The sequence below is a fragment of the Mustela lutreola genome, chromosome 1, assembly GCF_030435805.1.
Source record: "Mustela lutreola isolate mMusLut2 chromosome 1, mMusLut2.pri, whole genome shotgun sequence".
NCBI lineage: Eukaryota > Metazoa > Chordata > Mammalia > Carnivora > Mustelidae > Mustela > Mustela lutreola.
The window spans coordinates 121,384,223-121,403,049 of NC_081290.1; the positions used below are offsets into that span (position 1 = coordinate 121,384,223).

Below are 18,827 nucleotides of genomic sequence, written 5' to 3' on the forward strand. Positions count from 1 at the left end.
ACAGAAGAAAGAGATATTAAGGAGTCAATCCCATTTACAATTGCATCCAAAACCATAAGATACCTAGGAATAAACCTAACCAAAGAGACACAGAATCTATACTCAGAAAACTATAAAGTACTCATGAAAGAAATTGAGGAAGACACAAAGAAATGGAAAAATGTTCCATGCTCCTGGATTGGAAGAATAAATATTGTGAAAATGTCTATGCTACCTAAAGCAATCTACACATTTAATGCAATTCCTATCAAAGTACCATCCATCTTTTTCAAAGAAATGGAACAAATAATGCTAAAATTTATATGGAACCAGAAAAGACCTCGAATAGCCAAAGGGATATTGAAAAAGAAAGCCAACGTTGGTGGCATCACAATTCCGGACTTCAAGCTCTATTACAAAGCTGTCATCATCAAGACAGCATGGTACTGGCACAAAAACAGACACATAGATCAATGGAACAGAATAGAGAGCCCAGAAATAGACCCTCAAATCTATGGTCAACTAATCTTCGACAAAGCAGGAAAGAATGTCCAATGGAAAAAATACAGCCTTTTCAATAAATGGTGCTGGGAAAATTGGACAGCCACATGCAGAAAAATGAAATTGGACCATTTCCTTACACCACACACAAAAATAGACTCAAAATGGATGAAGGACCTCAATGTACGAAAGGAATCCATCAAAATCCTTGAGGAGAACACGGGCAGCAACCTCTTCGACCTCTGCCGCAGCAACATCTTCCTAGGAACAACGCAAAAGGCAAGGGAAGCAAGGGAAAAAATGAACTATTGGGATTTCATCAAGATCAAAAGCTTTTGCACAGCAAAGGAAACAGTTAACAAAATCAAAAGACAACTGACAGAATGGGAGAAGATATTTGCAAACGACATACCAGATAAAGGACTAGTGTCCAGAATCTATAAAGAACTTAGCAAACTCAACACCCAAAGAACAAATAATCCAATCAAGAAATGGGCAGAGGACATGAACAGACATTTCTGCAAAGAAGACATCCAGATGGCGAACAGACACATGAAAAAGTGCTCCATATCACTCGGCATCAGGGAAATACAAATCAAAACCACAATGAGATATCACCTCACACCAGTCAGAATGGCTAAAATCAACAAGTCAGGAAATGACAGATGCTGGCGAGGATGCGGAGAAAGGGGAACCCTCCTACACTGTTGGTGGGAATGCAAGCTGGTGCAGCCACTCTGGAAAACAGCATGGAGGTTCCTCAAAATGTTGAAAATAGAACTGCCCTATGACCCAGCAATTGCACTATTGGGTATTTACCCTAAAGATACAAATGTAGTGATCCAAAGGGGCACGTGCACCCGAATGTTTATAGCAGCAATGTCCACAATAGCCAAACTATGGAAAGAACCTAGATGTCCATCAACAGATGAATGGATCAAGAAGATGTGGTATATATACACAATGGAATACTATGCAGCCATCAAAAGAAATGAAATCTTGTCATTTGCAACAACATGGATGGAACTAGAGCGTATCATGCTTAGCGAAATAAGTCAAGCAGAGAAAGACAACTATCATATGATCTCCCTGATATGAGGAAGTGGTGATACAACATGGAGGCTTAAGTGGGTAGAAGAAGAATAAATGAAACAAGATGGGATTGGGAGGGAGACAAACCATAAGTGACTCTTAATCTCACAAAACAAACTGAGGGTTGCCGGGGGGAGGGGGTTTGGGAGAAGGGGTTGGGATTATGGACATTAGGGAGGGCATGTGCTTTGGTGAGTGCTGTGAAGTGTGTAAACCTGGTGATTCACAGACCTGTACCCCTGGGGATAAAAATATATGTTTATAAAAAATTAAAAAAAAAAAAAAACAAATTATGTTAAGAATCACATATTAAGTCAATGCATATTAAAACCATACAAAGATCTTTCTAGTTTAGATTCTGGACTCAGAACACTAAAGGCAGGGTTTTTGTTTTCCTTTACTAATTAAAGCTTTGGCATAACTCAAAAGTCATGAGGTATATAAGAAATTATTCATGAATGTCCCACTCATTGCAGGACAACCCGTGTTGTTTGATAAGCTGACTAAATACAAGGCACATCTCCCACCACATGGTATACCAAAACATGCCCACAATTTCCCAAATGCCCAGGAAAGGTTAATGCCACTTCTAAAGAGAACCATTGATTTGAACTTTTCCACTTTCAATTTTTGGGATTGGGAAGGAACCCACAGAACATGAATCCTCAAAACCTGAGCAAAATTGGCAAAAAGGAGAAAGGATGACTATTGGGTAGGCATCCACTAGTGTGTGCCACAAGAAACAAGCTAGACAATATCGTATAAGGTTCTTTCTATCTATAAAGTTGGAACTATTTAATGTTACAAAATGTAATATAAGTTTATTTATATGTAAACAATAATCATGCATAATGAAAATTCACATTAAGTATATTCATAAATCATGATTCAAAATTTTAAGGACATACTCTTCAATTGGTAAATATAATAAGGAGGAGAACTCTTAAAGATAAACAAAAGATACAAAATCAAGATATTTAAATCTAAGCTTGCAAAAAATAAATAGATGTCATGTGGCATTTTAGAATGATGTTAATTTGGACTAAAACTGTTCAATGTTTAATGTAAGATAATAGCATTTTTGGTGTTATTGAGAACAAATGCAGTTAACACTATTTAATTCAAATTTACCTAATTAAAAAATAAAACTGCACATTATCTTGTATCTCATTCCTTTCTGAGAAGTGGATATAGATACAATCTCTTATCTTTTCTCCTATGATTTTATAATGGATGATTAGGAATCACCTCTGAAATTTAGCCTAGTCAATGGACCCAGTATATTTAGTACATGTTTGCTTCATAAATAATTAAATGGTTTTAATGAAACATTTCAGAAAAGATTATATAGATCTAATGTAAGATTATTTTATTATTAATAGTTTTAATATTGAAAACAAATTTTTCTATGTATTTTTCTGAGTTCATTTACTCCAGGTTATCTTACATAGATGAATACATATTTTTTATATGAAATACAGGTTTATGTCATGATGATAGAAGGCTATGAATTAGTATATTAAAAGAACATGCTTTTCTATATCTTGCTATCATTCTGATTGTTTATTTTCTCATGTTTTTGTTGTTCTTTTCACAGGGATTCGATAAACAAGTGGATGTGTCATATATTGCCAAACATTACAACATGAGCAAAAGCAAAGTTGACAACCAGTTCTACAGTGTGGAAGTGGGAGACTCAACCTTCACAGTTCTCAAGCGCTACCAGAATTTGAAGCCTATTGGCTCTGGGGCTCAGGGAATAGTTTGGTGAGTGGAATATATATACCTATTTATCTATTTATTTATTTATTGAAGTATAATTAACATTTGTTAATGTTAATGTGTTTTGTTAGTTTCAGGTGTACAACGTATTCAACACTTCTATACATTACTCTGCTCATCATGATAAATGCTGTCACCATCTGTCACCAAATATTATTACAATCTTATTCACCATATTTTCTATGTTGTACTTTTCATCTCTGTGACTTCTTTATTTTATAACTGGAAGTTTGTGCTTTTAATCCCCTTTATCTGTTTCACCCATCCCCCTGCCAAGCTCCCCTCTGACAACCACCAGTTTGTTCTCTGGTTTTTGGTTGCTGTTTGTCTCTTTGTTTTGCTTTTTAGATTCCACATGTGAGTAGGATGGTATTTATCTTTCTCTGTCTGACTTATTTCACTTAACTTGTCTTTTTAAAGGCACTAATGCTGTGATTGTCAACTAGCCACAAATACACACACAAACATAAATAAATAACATAATTTGAGAATTACAAGCATGATTTGTAATTCATTACCCATTTACTAAAAGTATGTACAACTTTGCTTGTCACTAGTCTTTCTACTCACCAAAAATGTCCATTACACAACAACCATGGAGAAACAAAGAAAGCCAGAGGTTTTCTATCTGTTGCTAATACATTTAGAAAATTTTATTTGGATGTTTATGAAGGTAAGAAATGAGGGGCTATGTGTTAAGATAACAAGCAAATAAAATTTGCTGCACTCTAAGAAAGTATAAATGATGTATCAAGTGTTCCTGTCACATTTAGAGTTCAATATTTAAAATTCAGTTACCTATTAGAAAAGGTGGTATTTTAAAATGTCTGTTGTACATTTCCAAAATGGAAAAATTCTGGGCTCCCTTAGTAACCATTCTCTTATGACATTTTTGAGTGGCAATCTAAAATGATGACAAATCAAAGCTTGATTACTTGTTATAAAATTCTTACAAAAGTGATGATACCAAATTGATAAGCATTTATTTTATGCAGTTTTAACTTGCAGTATAGCCATCAAATGTATTTAGTATGAACTTATTAACATTAACATAATAATTTTCAACTTGATAGCTCATACTTGTAAGTAAAAATTTAACACATATACCATAAATATGTATATTTATTTTTGAGAAGATATTTACTTAGATCAGTACACTTATTTGTTATATAAATTACTCTTACATTAGTGATGTCCATTTGGAAACATGAACACTTTTAAAGGATGAGCTAAAGATGAAATAAACATTGTTTAAAAGTCTATTTTGGGGCACTTGGGTGGTTCACTGGATTAAAGCCTCTGCCTTTGGCTCAGGTCATGATCCCAGGGTCCTGGGATCGAGCTCCGCATCGGGCTCTCTGCAAGGCAGGGAGCCTGCTTCCTCCTCTCTCTCTGCCTGCCTCTCTGCCTACTTGTGATCTCTGTCTGTCAAATAAATAAATAGATAATCTTTAAAAAAAAAAAAAAACCAAAACACATTTTATGTATAACTTTTTTTCACTCATTTGATACAGTGTAATTTTGATGATAGCAATGTGGTAGTGGAAGTGTTCATTATTTTTTAACCTTTCATTTTATATTTCATAAACAATTTTAAAATCTGGTTCACTTCCTTTTTTATTTTTTTAAGGCTTTTTTTTTTTTAAAGAAAAATGGTTCACAGTAAAATTGAGAGAAAGGTACAGAGATTTTCCATATTCCTCTATATTCCTCCTACCTCTACACATGCATAACCTCTCCCATCGTCAACATTCCCCCACAAAAGTGGTACATTTACTACAGTTGATACATTGATACATCATAATTACTAAAGCCCATAGTAAACATTAGGGTTTATTCCAGGTGTTGTAATTTCTATGGATTTAAACAAATGTAAAATGATATGTATTCATTATTATGGTATCATACAGACTATTTCCACTGCCTTAAAAATTCTTTATACTCCACATGTTCATCCCTCCTTTTACTCCAAACTCCTGGCAACCATTGATCTTTTTACTGTTTCCATAGATTTTAAAGATTATTTATTTATTTGTTTGAGAGAGAGAAACCAAATGCAGTGGGGAGGAGCAGAAGGAGAGGGAGAGGCAGACTCCCTGCTTACCAGGGAGCGTGAAGCAGGGCTCCATTGCAGGACACTGAGATCATGACCTGAGCCAAAGGCAGACGCTTAACCAAGTGAGCCACCCTGGCACCTCTTTATTATTTCCATAAATTTGCCTTTTCCAGGATGTCATATAGTTGGAATCGAATAGAATATAGACTTTTTAGATTGGCTTCTTTCACTTAGTAATATGTACATCAGGTTCTTTCATGTCTTTTCATAGGTTGATAACTCATTTCTTTTTGTCACTGAATATTTCATTGTCTGGGTATGCCATAGTTTATCTCTTCACCCACTTTAAGACATCTTGGTTTGTTCCAGGTTTTGGTAATTATAAATAAAGCTGCTTTAAATATCCATATATAGGTTTTTGTGTGGACATAAATTTTAAAGTTGCACTTCATTTTGATAACAGGTTTTTTTTTTTTTAATTTTTTATTTTTTATAAACATATATTTTTATCCCCAGGGGTACAGGTCTGTGAATCACCAGGTTTACACACTTCACAGCACTCACCAAATCACATACCCTCCCCAATGTCCATAATCCCACCCCCTTCTCCCAAACCCCCTCCCCCCGGCAACCCTCAGTTTGTTTCGTGAGATTAAGAGTCACTTATGGTTTGTCTCCCTCCCAATCCCATCTTGTTTCATTTATTCTTCTTCTACCCACTTAAGCCTCCATGTTGCATCACCACTTCCTCATATCAGGGAGATCATATGATAGTTGTCTTTCTCTGCTTGACTTATTTCGCTAAGCATGATACGCTCTAGTTCCATCCATGTTGTTGCAAATGGCAAGATTTCATTTCTTTTGATGGCTGCATAGTATTCCATTGTGTATATATACCACATCTTCTTGATCCATTCATCTGTTGATGGACATCTAGGTTCTTTCCATAGTTTGGCTATTGTGGACATTGCTGCTATAAACATTCGGGTGCATGTGTCCCTTTGGATCACTACATTTGTATCTTTAGGGTAAATACCCAATAGTGCAATTGCTGGGTCATAGGGCAGGTCTATTTTCAACATTTTGAGGAACCTCCATGCTGTTTTCCAGAGTGGCTGCACCAGCTTGCATTCCCACCAACAGTGTAGGAGGGTTCCCCTTTCTCCGCATCCTCGCCAGCATCTGTCATTTCCTGATTTGTTGATTTTAGCCATTCTGACTGGTGTGAGGTGATATCTCATTGTGGTTTTGATTTGTATTTCCCTGATGCCGAGTGATATGGAGCACTTTTTCATGTGTCTGTTCGCCATCTGGATGTCTTCTTTGCAGAAATGTCTGTTCATGTCTTCTACCCATTTCTTGATTGGATTATTTGTTCTTTGGGTGTTGAGTTTGCTAAGTTCTTTATAGATTCTGGACACTAGTCCTTTATCTGATATGTCGTTTGCAAATATCTTCTCCCATTCTGTCAGTTGTCTTTTGATTTTGTTAACTGTTTCCTTTGCTGTGCAAAAGCTTTTGATCTTGATGAAATCCCAATAGTTCATTTTTTCCCTTGCTTCCCTTGCCTTTTGCGTTGTTCCTAGGAAGATGTTGCTGCGGCAGAGGTCGAAGAGGTTGCTGCCCGTGTTCTCCTCAAGGATTTTGATGGATTCCTTTCGTACATTGAGGTCCTTCATCCATTTTGAGTCTATTTTTGTGTGTGGTGTAAGGAAATGGTCCAATTTCATTTTTCTGCATGTGGCTGTCCAATTTTCCCAGCACCATTTATTGAAAAGGCTGTCTTTTTTCCATTGGACATTCTTTCCTGCTTTGTCGAAGATTAGTTGACCATAGATTTGAGGGTCTATTTCTGGGCTCTCTATTCTGTTCCATTGATCTATGTGTCTGTTTTTGTGCCAGTACCATGCTGTCTTGATGATGACAGCTTTGTAATAGAGCTTGAAGTCCGGAATTGTGATGCCACCAACGTTGGCTTTCTTTTTCAATATCCCTTTGGCTATTCGAGGTCTTTTCTGGTTCCATATAAATTTTAGCATTATTTGTTCCATTTCTTTGAAAAAGATGGATGGTACTTTGATAGGAATTGCATTAAATGTGTAGATTGCTTTAGGTAGCATAGACATTTTCACAATATTTATTCTTCCAATCCAGGAGCATGGAACATTTTTCCATTTCTTTGTGTCTTCCTCAATTTCTTTCATGAGTACTTTATAGTTTTCTGAGTATAGATTCTGTGTCTCTTTGGTTAGGTTTATTCCTAGGTATCTTATGGTTTTGGATGCAATTGTAAATGGGATTGACTCCTTAATATCTCTTTCTTCTGTCTTGCTGTTGGTGTAGAGAAATGCAACTGATTTCTGTGCATTGATTTTATATCCTGACACTTTACTGAATTCCTGTATAAGTTCTAGCAGTTTTGGAGTGGAGTCTTTTGGGTTTTCCACATATAGTATCATATCATCTGCAAAGAGTGATAATTTGACTTCTTCTTTGCCGATTTGGATGCCTTTAATTTCCTTTTGTTGTCTGATTGCTGAGGCTAGGACCTCTAGTACGATGTTGAATAGCAGTGGTGATAATGGACATCCCTGCCGTGTTCCTGACCTTAGCGGAAAAGCTTTCAGTGTTTCTCCATTGAGAATGATATTTGCGGTGGGTTTTTCATAGATGGCTTTGATGATATTGAGGTATGTGCCCTCTATCCCTACACTTTGAAGAGTTTTGATCAGGAAGGGATGTTGTACTTTGTCAAATGCTTTTTCAGCATCTATTGAGAGTATCATATGGTTCTTGTTCTTTCTTTTATTGATGTGTTGTATCACATTGACTGATTTGCGGATGTTGAACCAACCTTGCAGCCCTGGAATAAATCCCACTTGGTCGTGGTGAATAATCTTTTTAATGTACTGTTGAATCCTATTGGCTAGTATTTTGTTGAGTATTTTTGCATCTGTGTTCATCAAGGATATCGGTCTATAGCTCTCTTTTTTGGTGGGATCCTTGTCTGGTTTTGGGATCAAGGTGATGCTGGCCTCATAAAATGAGTTTGGAAGTTTTCCTTCCATTTCTACTTTTTGGAACAGTTTCAGGAGAATAGGAATTAGTTCTTCTTTAAATGTTTGGTAGAATTCCCCCGGGAAGCCGTCTGGCCCTGGGCTTTTGTTTGTTTGGAGATTTTTAATGACTGTTTCAATCTCCTTACTGGTTATTGAAAGGGGTCCTCTAAGCAAAGAGAGAGCCTACAAGTGGTAGATCAGAAAGGAACAGAGACCATATACAGTAACAGTCACCTTACAGGCAATACAATGGCACTAAATTCATATCTCTCAATAGTTACCCTGAATGTGAATGGGCTAAATGCCCCTGTCAAAAGACACAGGGTATCAGAATGGATAAAAAAACAAAACCCATCTATATGTTGCCTCCAAGAAACACATTTTAAGCCCAAAGACACCTCCAGATTTAAAGTGAGGGGGTGGAAAAGAATTTACCATGCTAATGGACATCAGAAGAAAGCAGGAGTGGCAATCCTTATATCAGATCAATTAGATTTTAAGCCAAAGACTATAATAAGAGATGAGGAAGGACACTATATCATACTCAAAGGGTCTGTCCAACAAGAAGATTTAACAATTTTAAATATCTATGCCCCCAATGTGGGAGCAGCCAACTATATAAACCAATTAATAACAAAATCAACGAAACACATCAACAACAATACAATAATAGTAGGGGACTTTAACACTCCCCTCACTGAAATGGACAGGTCATCCAAGCAAAAGATCAGCAAGGAAATAAAGGCCTTAAATGACACACTGGACCAGATGGACATCACAGATATATTCAGAATATTTCATCCCAAAGCAACAGAATACACATTCTTCTCTAGTGCACATGGAACATTCTCCAGAATAGATCACATCCTCGGTCCTAAATCAGGACTCAACCGGTATCAAAAGATTGGGATCATTCCCTGCATATTTTCAGACCACAATGCTCTAAAGCTAGAACTCAACCACAAAAGGAAGTTTGGAAAGAACCCAAATACATGGAGACTAAACAGTATCCTTCTAAAGAATGAATGGGTCAACCGGGAAATTAAAGAAGAATTGAAAAAAATCATGGAAACAAATGATAATGAAAATACAACGGTTCAAAATCTGTGGGACACAACAAAGGCAGTCCTGAGAGGAAAATATATAGCGGTACAAGCCTTTCTCAAGAAACAAGAAAGGTCTCAGGTACACAACCTAACCCTACACCTAAAGGAGCTGGAGAAAGAACAAGAAAGAAACCCTAAGCCCAGCAGGAGAAGAGAAATCATAAAGATCAGAGCAGAAATCAATGAAATAGAAACCAAAAAAACAATAGAACAAATCAACGAAACTAGGAGCTGGTTCTTTGAAAGAATTAATAAAATTGATAAACCCCTGGCCCGACTTATCAAAAAGAAAAGAGAAAGGACCCAAATAAATAAAATCATGAATGAAAGAGGAGAGATCACAACTAACACCAAAGAAATACAAACTATTATAAGAACATACTATGAGCAACTCTACGGCAATAAATTTGACAATCTGGAAGAAATGGATGCATTCCTAGAAACATATAAACTACCACAACTGAACCAGGAAGAAATAGAAAGCTTGATAACAGGTTTTAAGTTTACTCTTAGTGCTTAGTGAAAATGGCAACAGTGCATGGTTGGTGAATTTCTAAATAATTTACTAGCATTTAAACCTGATTTATCAAATATACCAAGGCTTTTATTGAAATTTATGTCAATCAGTAGGTGTTTTTGCTATTAAATACTGGAATAGTTTAATATTTTCAAAAATGGATCAAAACTTTTATTTCAAAGATATTTAGGTAAAGAAATTCTTATTATTAGTTTTTATTTATTTATTAGTTATGGTGAGGGTATGAGGTGGACCTCTTTGTGACACAAAATAATTTCTTGACATGGAAGGCAGAATAATGGTCCCGCCAAAGATGCCCAGACTCTAATCCCCCAGAATCCTTAACTATGTTATTTTATGTGGCAAGAGGGACACTGTGGATGTGATTAAGGTTAAGGGCATTAATATGGGGAGCTCATCCTGAGCTTTCAGGAGATAACAATCTAATTAGATGAGTTCTTAAAAAGTGGAAAAGAAAGGCAGAAGAGGGGGTCAGAGAGATGCAATGGGAAAGGAGAGATGAAATTTAAAACATGAGAAAGACTTGCTTTATTGTTGATGGTTTTGAAGATAGAGGATGAAAGTCATGAGTCAAAGAATGGGGTGGCTTCCAGAAGCTGGGAATGGCTATCAACTGCCAACCAACAAGAATACACAGACTGCATTAGAGTGATGTAACCACAGGGAATTGGAATCTCCCAACAAACCCAAATGAATATGGAAACAGATTCTCCTCTAGCACCTCCAGAAAGGAATCAGTCTGCTAACATCCTGACTTTAGCCTAGGCCCACATAAGGACTTTGGACCTGCAGAACTGTCAGATAATAAATTCATGTTGTTTAAGCAGTTAAGTTTGTAGAGGTTTCTTGTGCAGCAGTACTAATACAGACAGTATAATAAAGATTCTACTATTAATTTAAATGCTGTAAACCTCCTAGAGCAGGCACACTGAACTATAATGTTTTCAGAGGAAGGAATTTATGGTGCCACTGTCAATCTCCCTCAAACTATGGAATTTCTTTTTTCCTTTCAAAAATTTTTTACCCTAGGTAATATGAGACCAACTGCTAGAGGGGGATAATATGTGTTTGGGAGGGACCAGTATTAATTTGTTTATTAAATATTAATAATTTTAATTTACTTTCTACATTACAATATATGTTTATATTTTCTGCATTCCACTGGATGTCTTATATACTACCTGGGGAGTGGGAAACCCATTTAGGAAATCACTGCATTTATGATTTATGAACAACTTTCAAAATGTAATAGAAGATAAGACAAAAAAATTTTTTTGAAGAAGAGACAGAAAATGGAGAAAGCAGAGGGATTTCTGGTTATCTTTCTTCAAAGGAAAATTGTAGAACATAGGAAAGTTTTGTTACATTTCTCAGTTCATACTCATTGGGATTGTTTTATTTTCCTTTTAACAAAACTGTCACAGAAAATGAGGACACTAATGAAAGTAAGCTAATAGATTTTTAATGATTGAAATGATTGAAAAATAGACCCAACGCAACATTTTTCTCAAGAAGTTAGCAGACTGTCCCAGAAACATCTGAAAATCTACTAAAAATTTTGTGGAGTATTTTTGGGACATTTACGTCTTCTATTTCTCCTTGTATAGGGCAGAAATCACCTTAGGTCTTAGGTATACTAACTGAAATAGATTTTAATAAATAAAATGTCCTTGAGTAAAATTTTTAATCCAGTTTTACAACAAGTTTATCAGCAGGTTTGTCAGTAAGGACACCTGAATTCCAAAATGTTAGCCTTGGAGTTTCCTGGGATTATTATTAGTCTTTTGGTTTATAGCTGAGGGAAATAGAGTTAGCAAAGACCAAGATGAAAGGATAAAAATAGTATGGCATATTCCTTTTCCTTATCTTCTAGCTCGCTACTCTACTTTGTGCATAGACACCACAATTCCAGCACATTCCTTTCCCAACATGAATATAGTTGTCTCTCTTTCTCAACATAGTTTGAGATGACTTTGTTTATTTATCATGACTTAGGTTAATAGTATACTATTTCTCTTGAAGATCTATTCTTTTATTATTTTTTCCTCTCTATCTGCAGCCTTTAATTTAATTTCCTTTTTATTGCCTTTTGTCATTGGTGAGTTTATCCACCTCTCCTACATCAAATGCACATCCACTTTTAGACATGTTCCTAAAATCTACAGCCCATTCCCCTGTTCATGAGCACTCAAATTTGTGTATTTTGAATGCCCCATATAATCCTGAGTATAGTGATTGGGAGATTTGGGAATTAGGAGTATCTGGGAACCTTGGGCATGGGAAGCAGACAATCTGAAATAGATAATTCATTTATTTTGGCTTATTTTCTTTAGAACAGGAATAAAACATGGAGGAACCAATTCCAAAAGAAATATTTATCATCAATTATTGTTTTTTATGTGCCACTACAAAATTTTGTGTTTGTATAATAAGGATTTTGCTTTTCAAGTGCAAATGTTGACATATTGGTACTTACGCTTGAAGTGGAATCTCATTTCTACTGTTTCAGTTACCTTAAATTTATTATTGAGTTCTTATACTTTCTTTCCTCTCTTTGGATTGCTTCACTGCTTACTTACTATCAGAAGAACAAACAGGCAATACTAAAATATCTTCAAAAGGAAATTATCACTACTATGCTATTTTTTCATTCACCATGGATAATGGACCAAAAACGTCATTATTGAAAATCATTAAATAAAATATGATGGGAAATATTTTTGAATCAATGAAAATTTTCTCCCTATTTCCTTTTTTTTTTTTTTTAAAAGATTTTATTTATTTATTTATTTGACAGAGAGAGATCATAAGTAGGCAGAGAGACAGGCAGAGAGAAAGGGGGAAGCAGTTTCCCCACTGAGCAAAGAGCCCATGTGGGGCTCTATCCCAGGACCCAGAGATCATGAACTGAGCTGAAGGCAGAGGCTTAACCCACTGAGCCACCCAAGTGCCCCTTCCTACTTCTGAGAAAAAAAAAAATTAAGATTATCTATTATAACAGAAAGAGACAATGATTGAGCAGGGTCCAAGATGGCAGTGTAGGAAGGTTGTGAACTCACTTCCTCCCATGAACTTCCAAGTCTACACCTACATAAGGATCATTTCCCTCTGGAAAAGATCTGAAAACTAGATGAACTTTTCTCTGCAATAAAGGATAAAATGACCACATCAAGAATGGTAGATGAGTTGCGCCTGGGTGGTTTGTGGGTTAAAGCCTCTGCTCTCTGCTCAGCAGGGAGCCTGCTTCCTCCCCTCTCTCTGCCTGCTTCTCTGCCTACTTGTAATCTCCGTCTGTCAAATAAATAAAATCTTAAAAAAAAAAAAAAAAAGAATGGTAGATGAGACAGAGAAAAAAATCTTGCAAAAACCCTACCCACAGTGCAGCAACACACAATTGGGAGGGATCTCATCCGATAAGCATATCTCCCAGAGGAGCAAAGGGTTGGTGTCCCACATCAGGCATCCTGGCCTGGGAGTTGTGCACCAGAAAAATGAAACCCCAGAATGTCTGGTTTGGAAAACCAATAAGGCTGATGTCTGGGGATCCCAAATGCCATAGGAAACTGAAATTCCCCTCTTGGAAGTCTCATGTGTGGTCATGCTCTCCCTAAGGTCCAGTGAATAAATAGCAATTTGAAAAATACTTAGAATATTGGTGAGGGAGATTCATTTGTTGATCTGAGATCATTGGGTTGAGGGGTGGGGGGCAACTGAGATTCTCCCCGGAGACAGAGGCACTGACAGATGCCATTGTTATATTCTCCACACAAATTGCTACTATAAGCAGGTAAGCTTGGACATGGAATCATGGCTGGGACAAGTTGGGGTAAGAACTTACAGCACTTGCTGAAACTAGAGAGCAGAGACAATTGCAACTCCCCCATGTTCCATGACTGGGGAAGACAAGAACAAGCAGTCATGGCATCTTTCCACACTCTGCCTAAAGACAGTGCATGCACTGACAGAGTTCTCTCTTGCTGTATCACTGAAGCCTGCAAGCATGCATAAGCAAGACATTATCTTTCTGTCTTTCTGAAGCAGGCAGGCATACTCTGCCTACTAAATTCTTCAGTTGCCTTGCTAGAGCCAGGGGCATGTGCAATATACACAGGGGTCTTGATCACCTGACCATGATGGCCAAGAGAACTGGCATTCCAGAGCTCCACGGGACTGTAACAACCAGAAAGACAGCTCTTGGCAGGCCACTGCCCACAGGGAAGTATGCAGACAGCAGACTGAAACACAGCTCCTGTCTTCCTATGAAAAAGGCCTATTTACTTAGCCTGTAGCTTCAGCCTGAAGAACATGCTTCTGGTTTTTTTTTTTTTTTTTTTTTTTTTTTTTTACACATTTAGAGGTCTAGGAGCAAAACCAGGGAGACACCATGCTTGTACACTCCCTTGACTTTATTGTATCTCAGTGTGACTTCCCAGAAAACATAACGTAAATACAAAAAAGAAAATAAGAAAGGAATCTAAACATAACACTAAAGAAATTCATCAAGCCACAGGGAAAAGAGAAAAAGAAGAAAGAAAGAGAAGAACTGCAAAAATGGTCAGAAAACAATGAACAAAATGGCAATAAGTAAGTATATACCTATCAGGAATTATTTCAAATGTAGATGGACTGAATTCTGCAATCAAAAGACAAAGAGTGGCTGAATGGTTCTTAAAAAAGGACATATTTGAATGCACCTGGGTGGCTCAGTCATTTAAGAGTCTGCCTTAAACTCAGGTCATAATCCCAGGGTCCTGGGATCAAGCCCCACCTTGAGCTCTCTGTTCAGTGGGGAGCCTGCTTCTCCCCACCTACCTGCTTGTGCTCTTTCTCTCTGTGTCAAATAAATAAATAAAATCATTTTTAAAAATGATACAATTTATATGCTGTCAATAAGAGTCTCACTTCAGATGTAAGGGTACACAAACTGAAAATGAAGGGATAGAAAATGATGTTTCATGCAAATGGAAACAAAATGAAAGCTGGAGTAGCTATACTCTTCTAGACAAAATAGACTTTAAAATAGACCATAATAAAAGATGAAGAAGGACATTATATAATGAAAAAGGGGTCAGTCCAATAAGATAAAACAGGTATAAATATATATGCACCCAATATTGGAGCACTAAATATGTAAAACATACCAATGGACCTAAAGGGAGAAACTGACAGCAATACAATAATAATGGGGGATTTTAACACTCAACTTTTCTCAGAGGATGGATCAACCAGACGGAAAATCAATAAGGAAGCATCAGCCTTAAATGACATATTAAACCAAATAGACTTGACTTATTTATAAAACATCCCACCCCAAAGCAGCAGGATACATATTCTTCTCAAGTCCATGTGGCTCATTCTTGAGAACAGATGACATATTAGGTGATAAAACAAGTTCCAAAAAGTTCAAGAAAATTAAAATCATATCAAGCATATTTTATGACCACAGTAATATGAAACTAATTGTCAATTACAAGAAGACAACCGGAAAAACAGCAAATATGAAGAGATAAAACAATATGTTACTGAACAACTGTAGGGGTCATAGAAGAAGTTAAAAAATAAATAAAAAATACCTAGAGATAAAAGAAAACAAATAAGATATACCAAAATCTAGATGATGCGGCAAAAACAGTTGCAAGAGGAAAGTTCACAGTATTCACCTAAAGACATGAAAGAAATCTCAAATAAACCCTCCAACACACAAAAATCTGGGACAGGAGAGCTTCATTGGGTTAATACTACCAAATAGTTAAAGATGTAATACCTATCCTTTCAAACTCTTTCAAAAAATTGAAGAGGTTGCAAATCTTTCAAATTCATTTTACATGGACAGTATTACCCTGATACCCAAACCGGAGTAGAACATCACAAAAAAAGAAAGTTACAGGCCAATATCCTTGATGAACATAGATGGAAAAATCCCAACAAAATATTAGCAAACTCAATTCAAACAGAGATAGACAAATGCTTCATGACTTCACTTGTATGTGGAAATAAAACCTGGACTCACTGATGCAGAGAACAGATTGGTGTTCACCAGAAGAAAGAAGGTTTGGGGGATGGGCAAAATGGGTGAGGGGGATTAAGAAGTACAGACTTCCAGTTATAAAATAAGTAAGTCATGGGAATGTAATATACAACATGGTGAATATAATCAATAACACTGTATTAACTTTGTAATGTGACAGATGGTAACTGAACTTATTGTGATGACCATTTTGCAATGTACATAAATGTCAAATCAATATGTTGTACACTTGAAACTAACATAATATTGTATGTCAACAATACCTGAATAAATTTAAAAAAAGAAGAAGCAATGATTCTGCTTCTCCATGTGAACAAAGAAGTCCTCTGTACCTTCCTAGGTGTAATATTATAATCTAGAAGATGCTTTTTTAACAACAGTGGTCCAATGCTAGATGAGAAAATATTTCAGAACATTTTTCTAATCATCAGAAGAGGATTTCATTAGGGTTGTTTCTACTACTCGTGCCAGAACAAAAAAAGAACATAGGAACAAATCAGCAGAGAGTTTACTGTCTTCTATCACTTCCATCCTGCTGTTGCTTGTCAAGCCAAGAAACATTTCTGTTTTCTCTATTTCTTTCTCCAAAGATGATTCAAACTGACAATGAAAATGGTGGCAAAAGCCAGCAACCAAGATTTTAAGTAAAGTAGACTTGCCAAGGTTGGTCGGCTCTTTAACTAAAAAGAGCTGATTGTACAGTTTAAATGACAAGAATTAAAACCATATTCTTTCTGTTCTTGGACTTGTTCTCCTTGTCATCTTCTTATAATCAGCTTGTAAGCAGTACCAATCCAATTTTGCAAGGTGATCTTTTATAGGATATTTATATCAAAGATGAAAGCTTAATACTGACTAAAGCAGAGACTGTGTGACTTATAAAAACTCTGTGCCTAAAAAATTAAATATTTAGAAATAAGATGATACATTTTATGTTAACTAAACTTTTATGAATTCCAATTAGAGCTAGAGATAGAATTTAATTAGAGTTGAAATAATTGTATTGATAAGATGCACTGGAAATACCCAGTGTTAATTTATCTTAAATTGGATATATCCATATATTTATATACATAATATATAACCAATATATAATTTATAATACATATTATATGTATATATACATATATAAAGCATACTTATTAATCCAATGGATTCATTTATCTTAATCGAAAAATGCCAGAAACAGAGAAGCACACATGAATTTCGTACATATATATGTGTGTGTATATATATATATATACACTTCTGTTTTTCCACAAAAATCCAAAAAATCCTTTCTGGTGAATGTCCTTCAATTAGTGATCTACAGCAACAAAATCCTATGTAGGTAAACAATCTAAGATATAAGTTGCCAGGCATGTTCAACAGAACCTTGGGTGTTAATGTATTCCTGTTTTCTTACCTTCCTTTGATAAGTGGACATTGGTGAATACAGATTCACCAATGTGATAGACATTCCTGGCAATGTCCTCTCATCTTAGTCAAGTTGTTAGACTAACTAAAGGGAGGTCTAAAATTCCTGTACTAGGGAATGTACAGGGAATGAAAACAGTCCATAAGTGGGGCAACTAGGTTGCTTAAATGGTTAAGTGTCTGCGTTCAGCTCAGGTTATGACTTCCGGGCCCCGGATCGAGCCCCATATTGGGCTCCATGCTCAGCACGGTGTCTGCATCTCCCTCTCCCCCCACTTCCCCTCCCGAACTCATGCTCTCTCTCTTAAATGAATAAATAAAATCTTAAAAAAACCCAAACCATTCCATAAGGGACACTGTGGTGTAGGAAAGGACGTTGTCACAGCATTTTATCTAGTAAGCCCTTCCTTAGCCCAGCGTTTCGTACTGCAGGTCATCTTGTGTAGATACACATGGTCTAAATCTTGTTTATTCCCGAGTACGATTTGAAGATGAAAAACATAGATGTGACTTGGTATCTACCCAACATATAAGGGACTTGGGGAGTAAGGGATCCCATGTACATCAGAGTAGAATATTGATAATGTGACAAATCAAAACCACTCCCAAAGGAGTGTGTTATGGACTGCAGAGTTCCCCATGCCTTAGTAGGAGTGCAGAAGGACAGGGCTTTTCTTTGTTGTTTGTTTTATTTTTGTTTTTTTAAATTGTGGACCACAATTTGAATCTTTGACTTTCTACTTCTACATAGTACTAGTAGGTAGAATCACTGTGGGTAAGTCAGAGAACTCATCAAAAACTAAACTGGATACAATGAAGCAGCAGAATCAAGCACGAAACAAACAAACAAAAAAATCTTTGAATTTTTCAGAAGCGCAAAAAAATTTCTGGTAATAATGCCAAGTCAAGTTATATTAGTAAAGCAATTGCTGTCCATGGAAACTTCTTCAAATAATAATAGCCTCTAAGTACTGGAAAATTGGCTTATTGTAGGCCCTCTCTTTTTAATGTATTCATTTTTATTAAAGAAAAAGACACTCTTGAGTCACTGACACTTTTAACAGCTTTTCTAGTCTTGGTGATGAATTGGAGCTATTCCTTCTATACACTGATTTAATCATCTTTGAACTAATAGCACAGTTTTTCTTTTTGTTTTTTTTTTAAATGGCTTGTGAAGTTTAGGGAATATTTGTAAATAGTACCAGAAAAAAAAAGAGATAGAAACTTAGTAATATTAGGGCACATGATGTAAAGATAATCTATATCTGTT

The 18,827-nt window shown here is 36.1% G+C and overlaps 1 protein-coding gene across 11 annotated transcripts in view; it reads left to right on the plus strand.

Annotated features, from left to right (window-relative positions):
- Positions 1 to 18,827, plus strand: part of MAPK10 (mitogen-activated protein kinase 10) — a 611,144-nt gene that overhangs the window by 468,235 nt on the left and 124,082 nt on the right. For all 11 annotated transcript variants that reach the window (XM_059173366.1, XM_059173369.1, XM_059173394.1 and 8 more), the window contains one exon: positions 3,170 to 3,339. In XM_059173366.1, the coding sequence (XP_059029349.1) occupies positions 3,170 to 3,339 (170 nt within the window). The remainder of the gene's footprint in view (positions 1 to 3,169; positions 3,340 to 18,827) is intronic.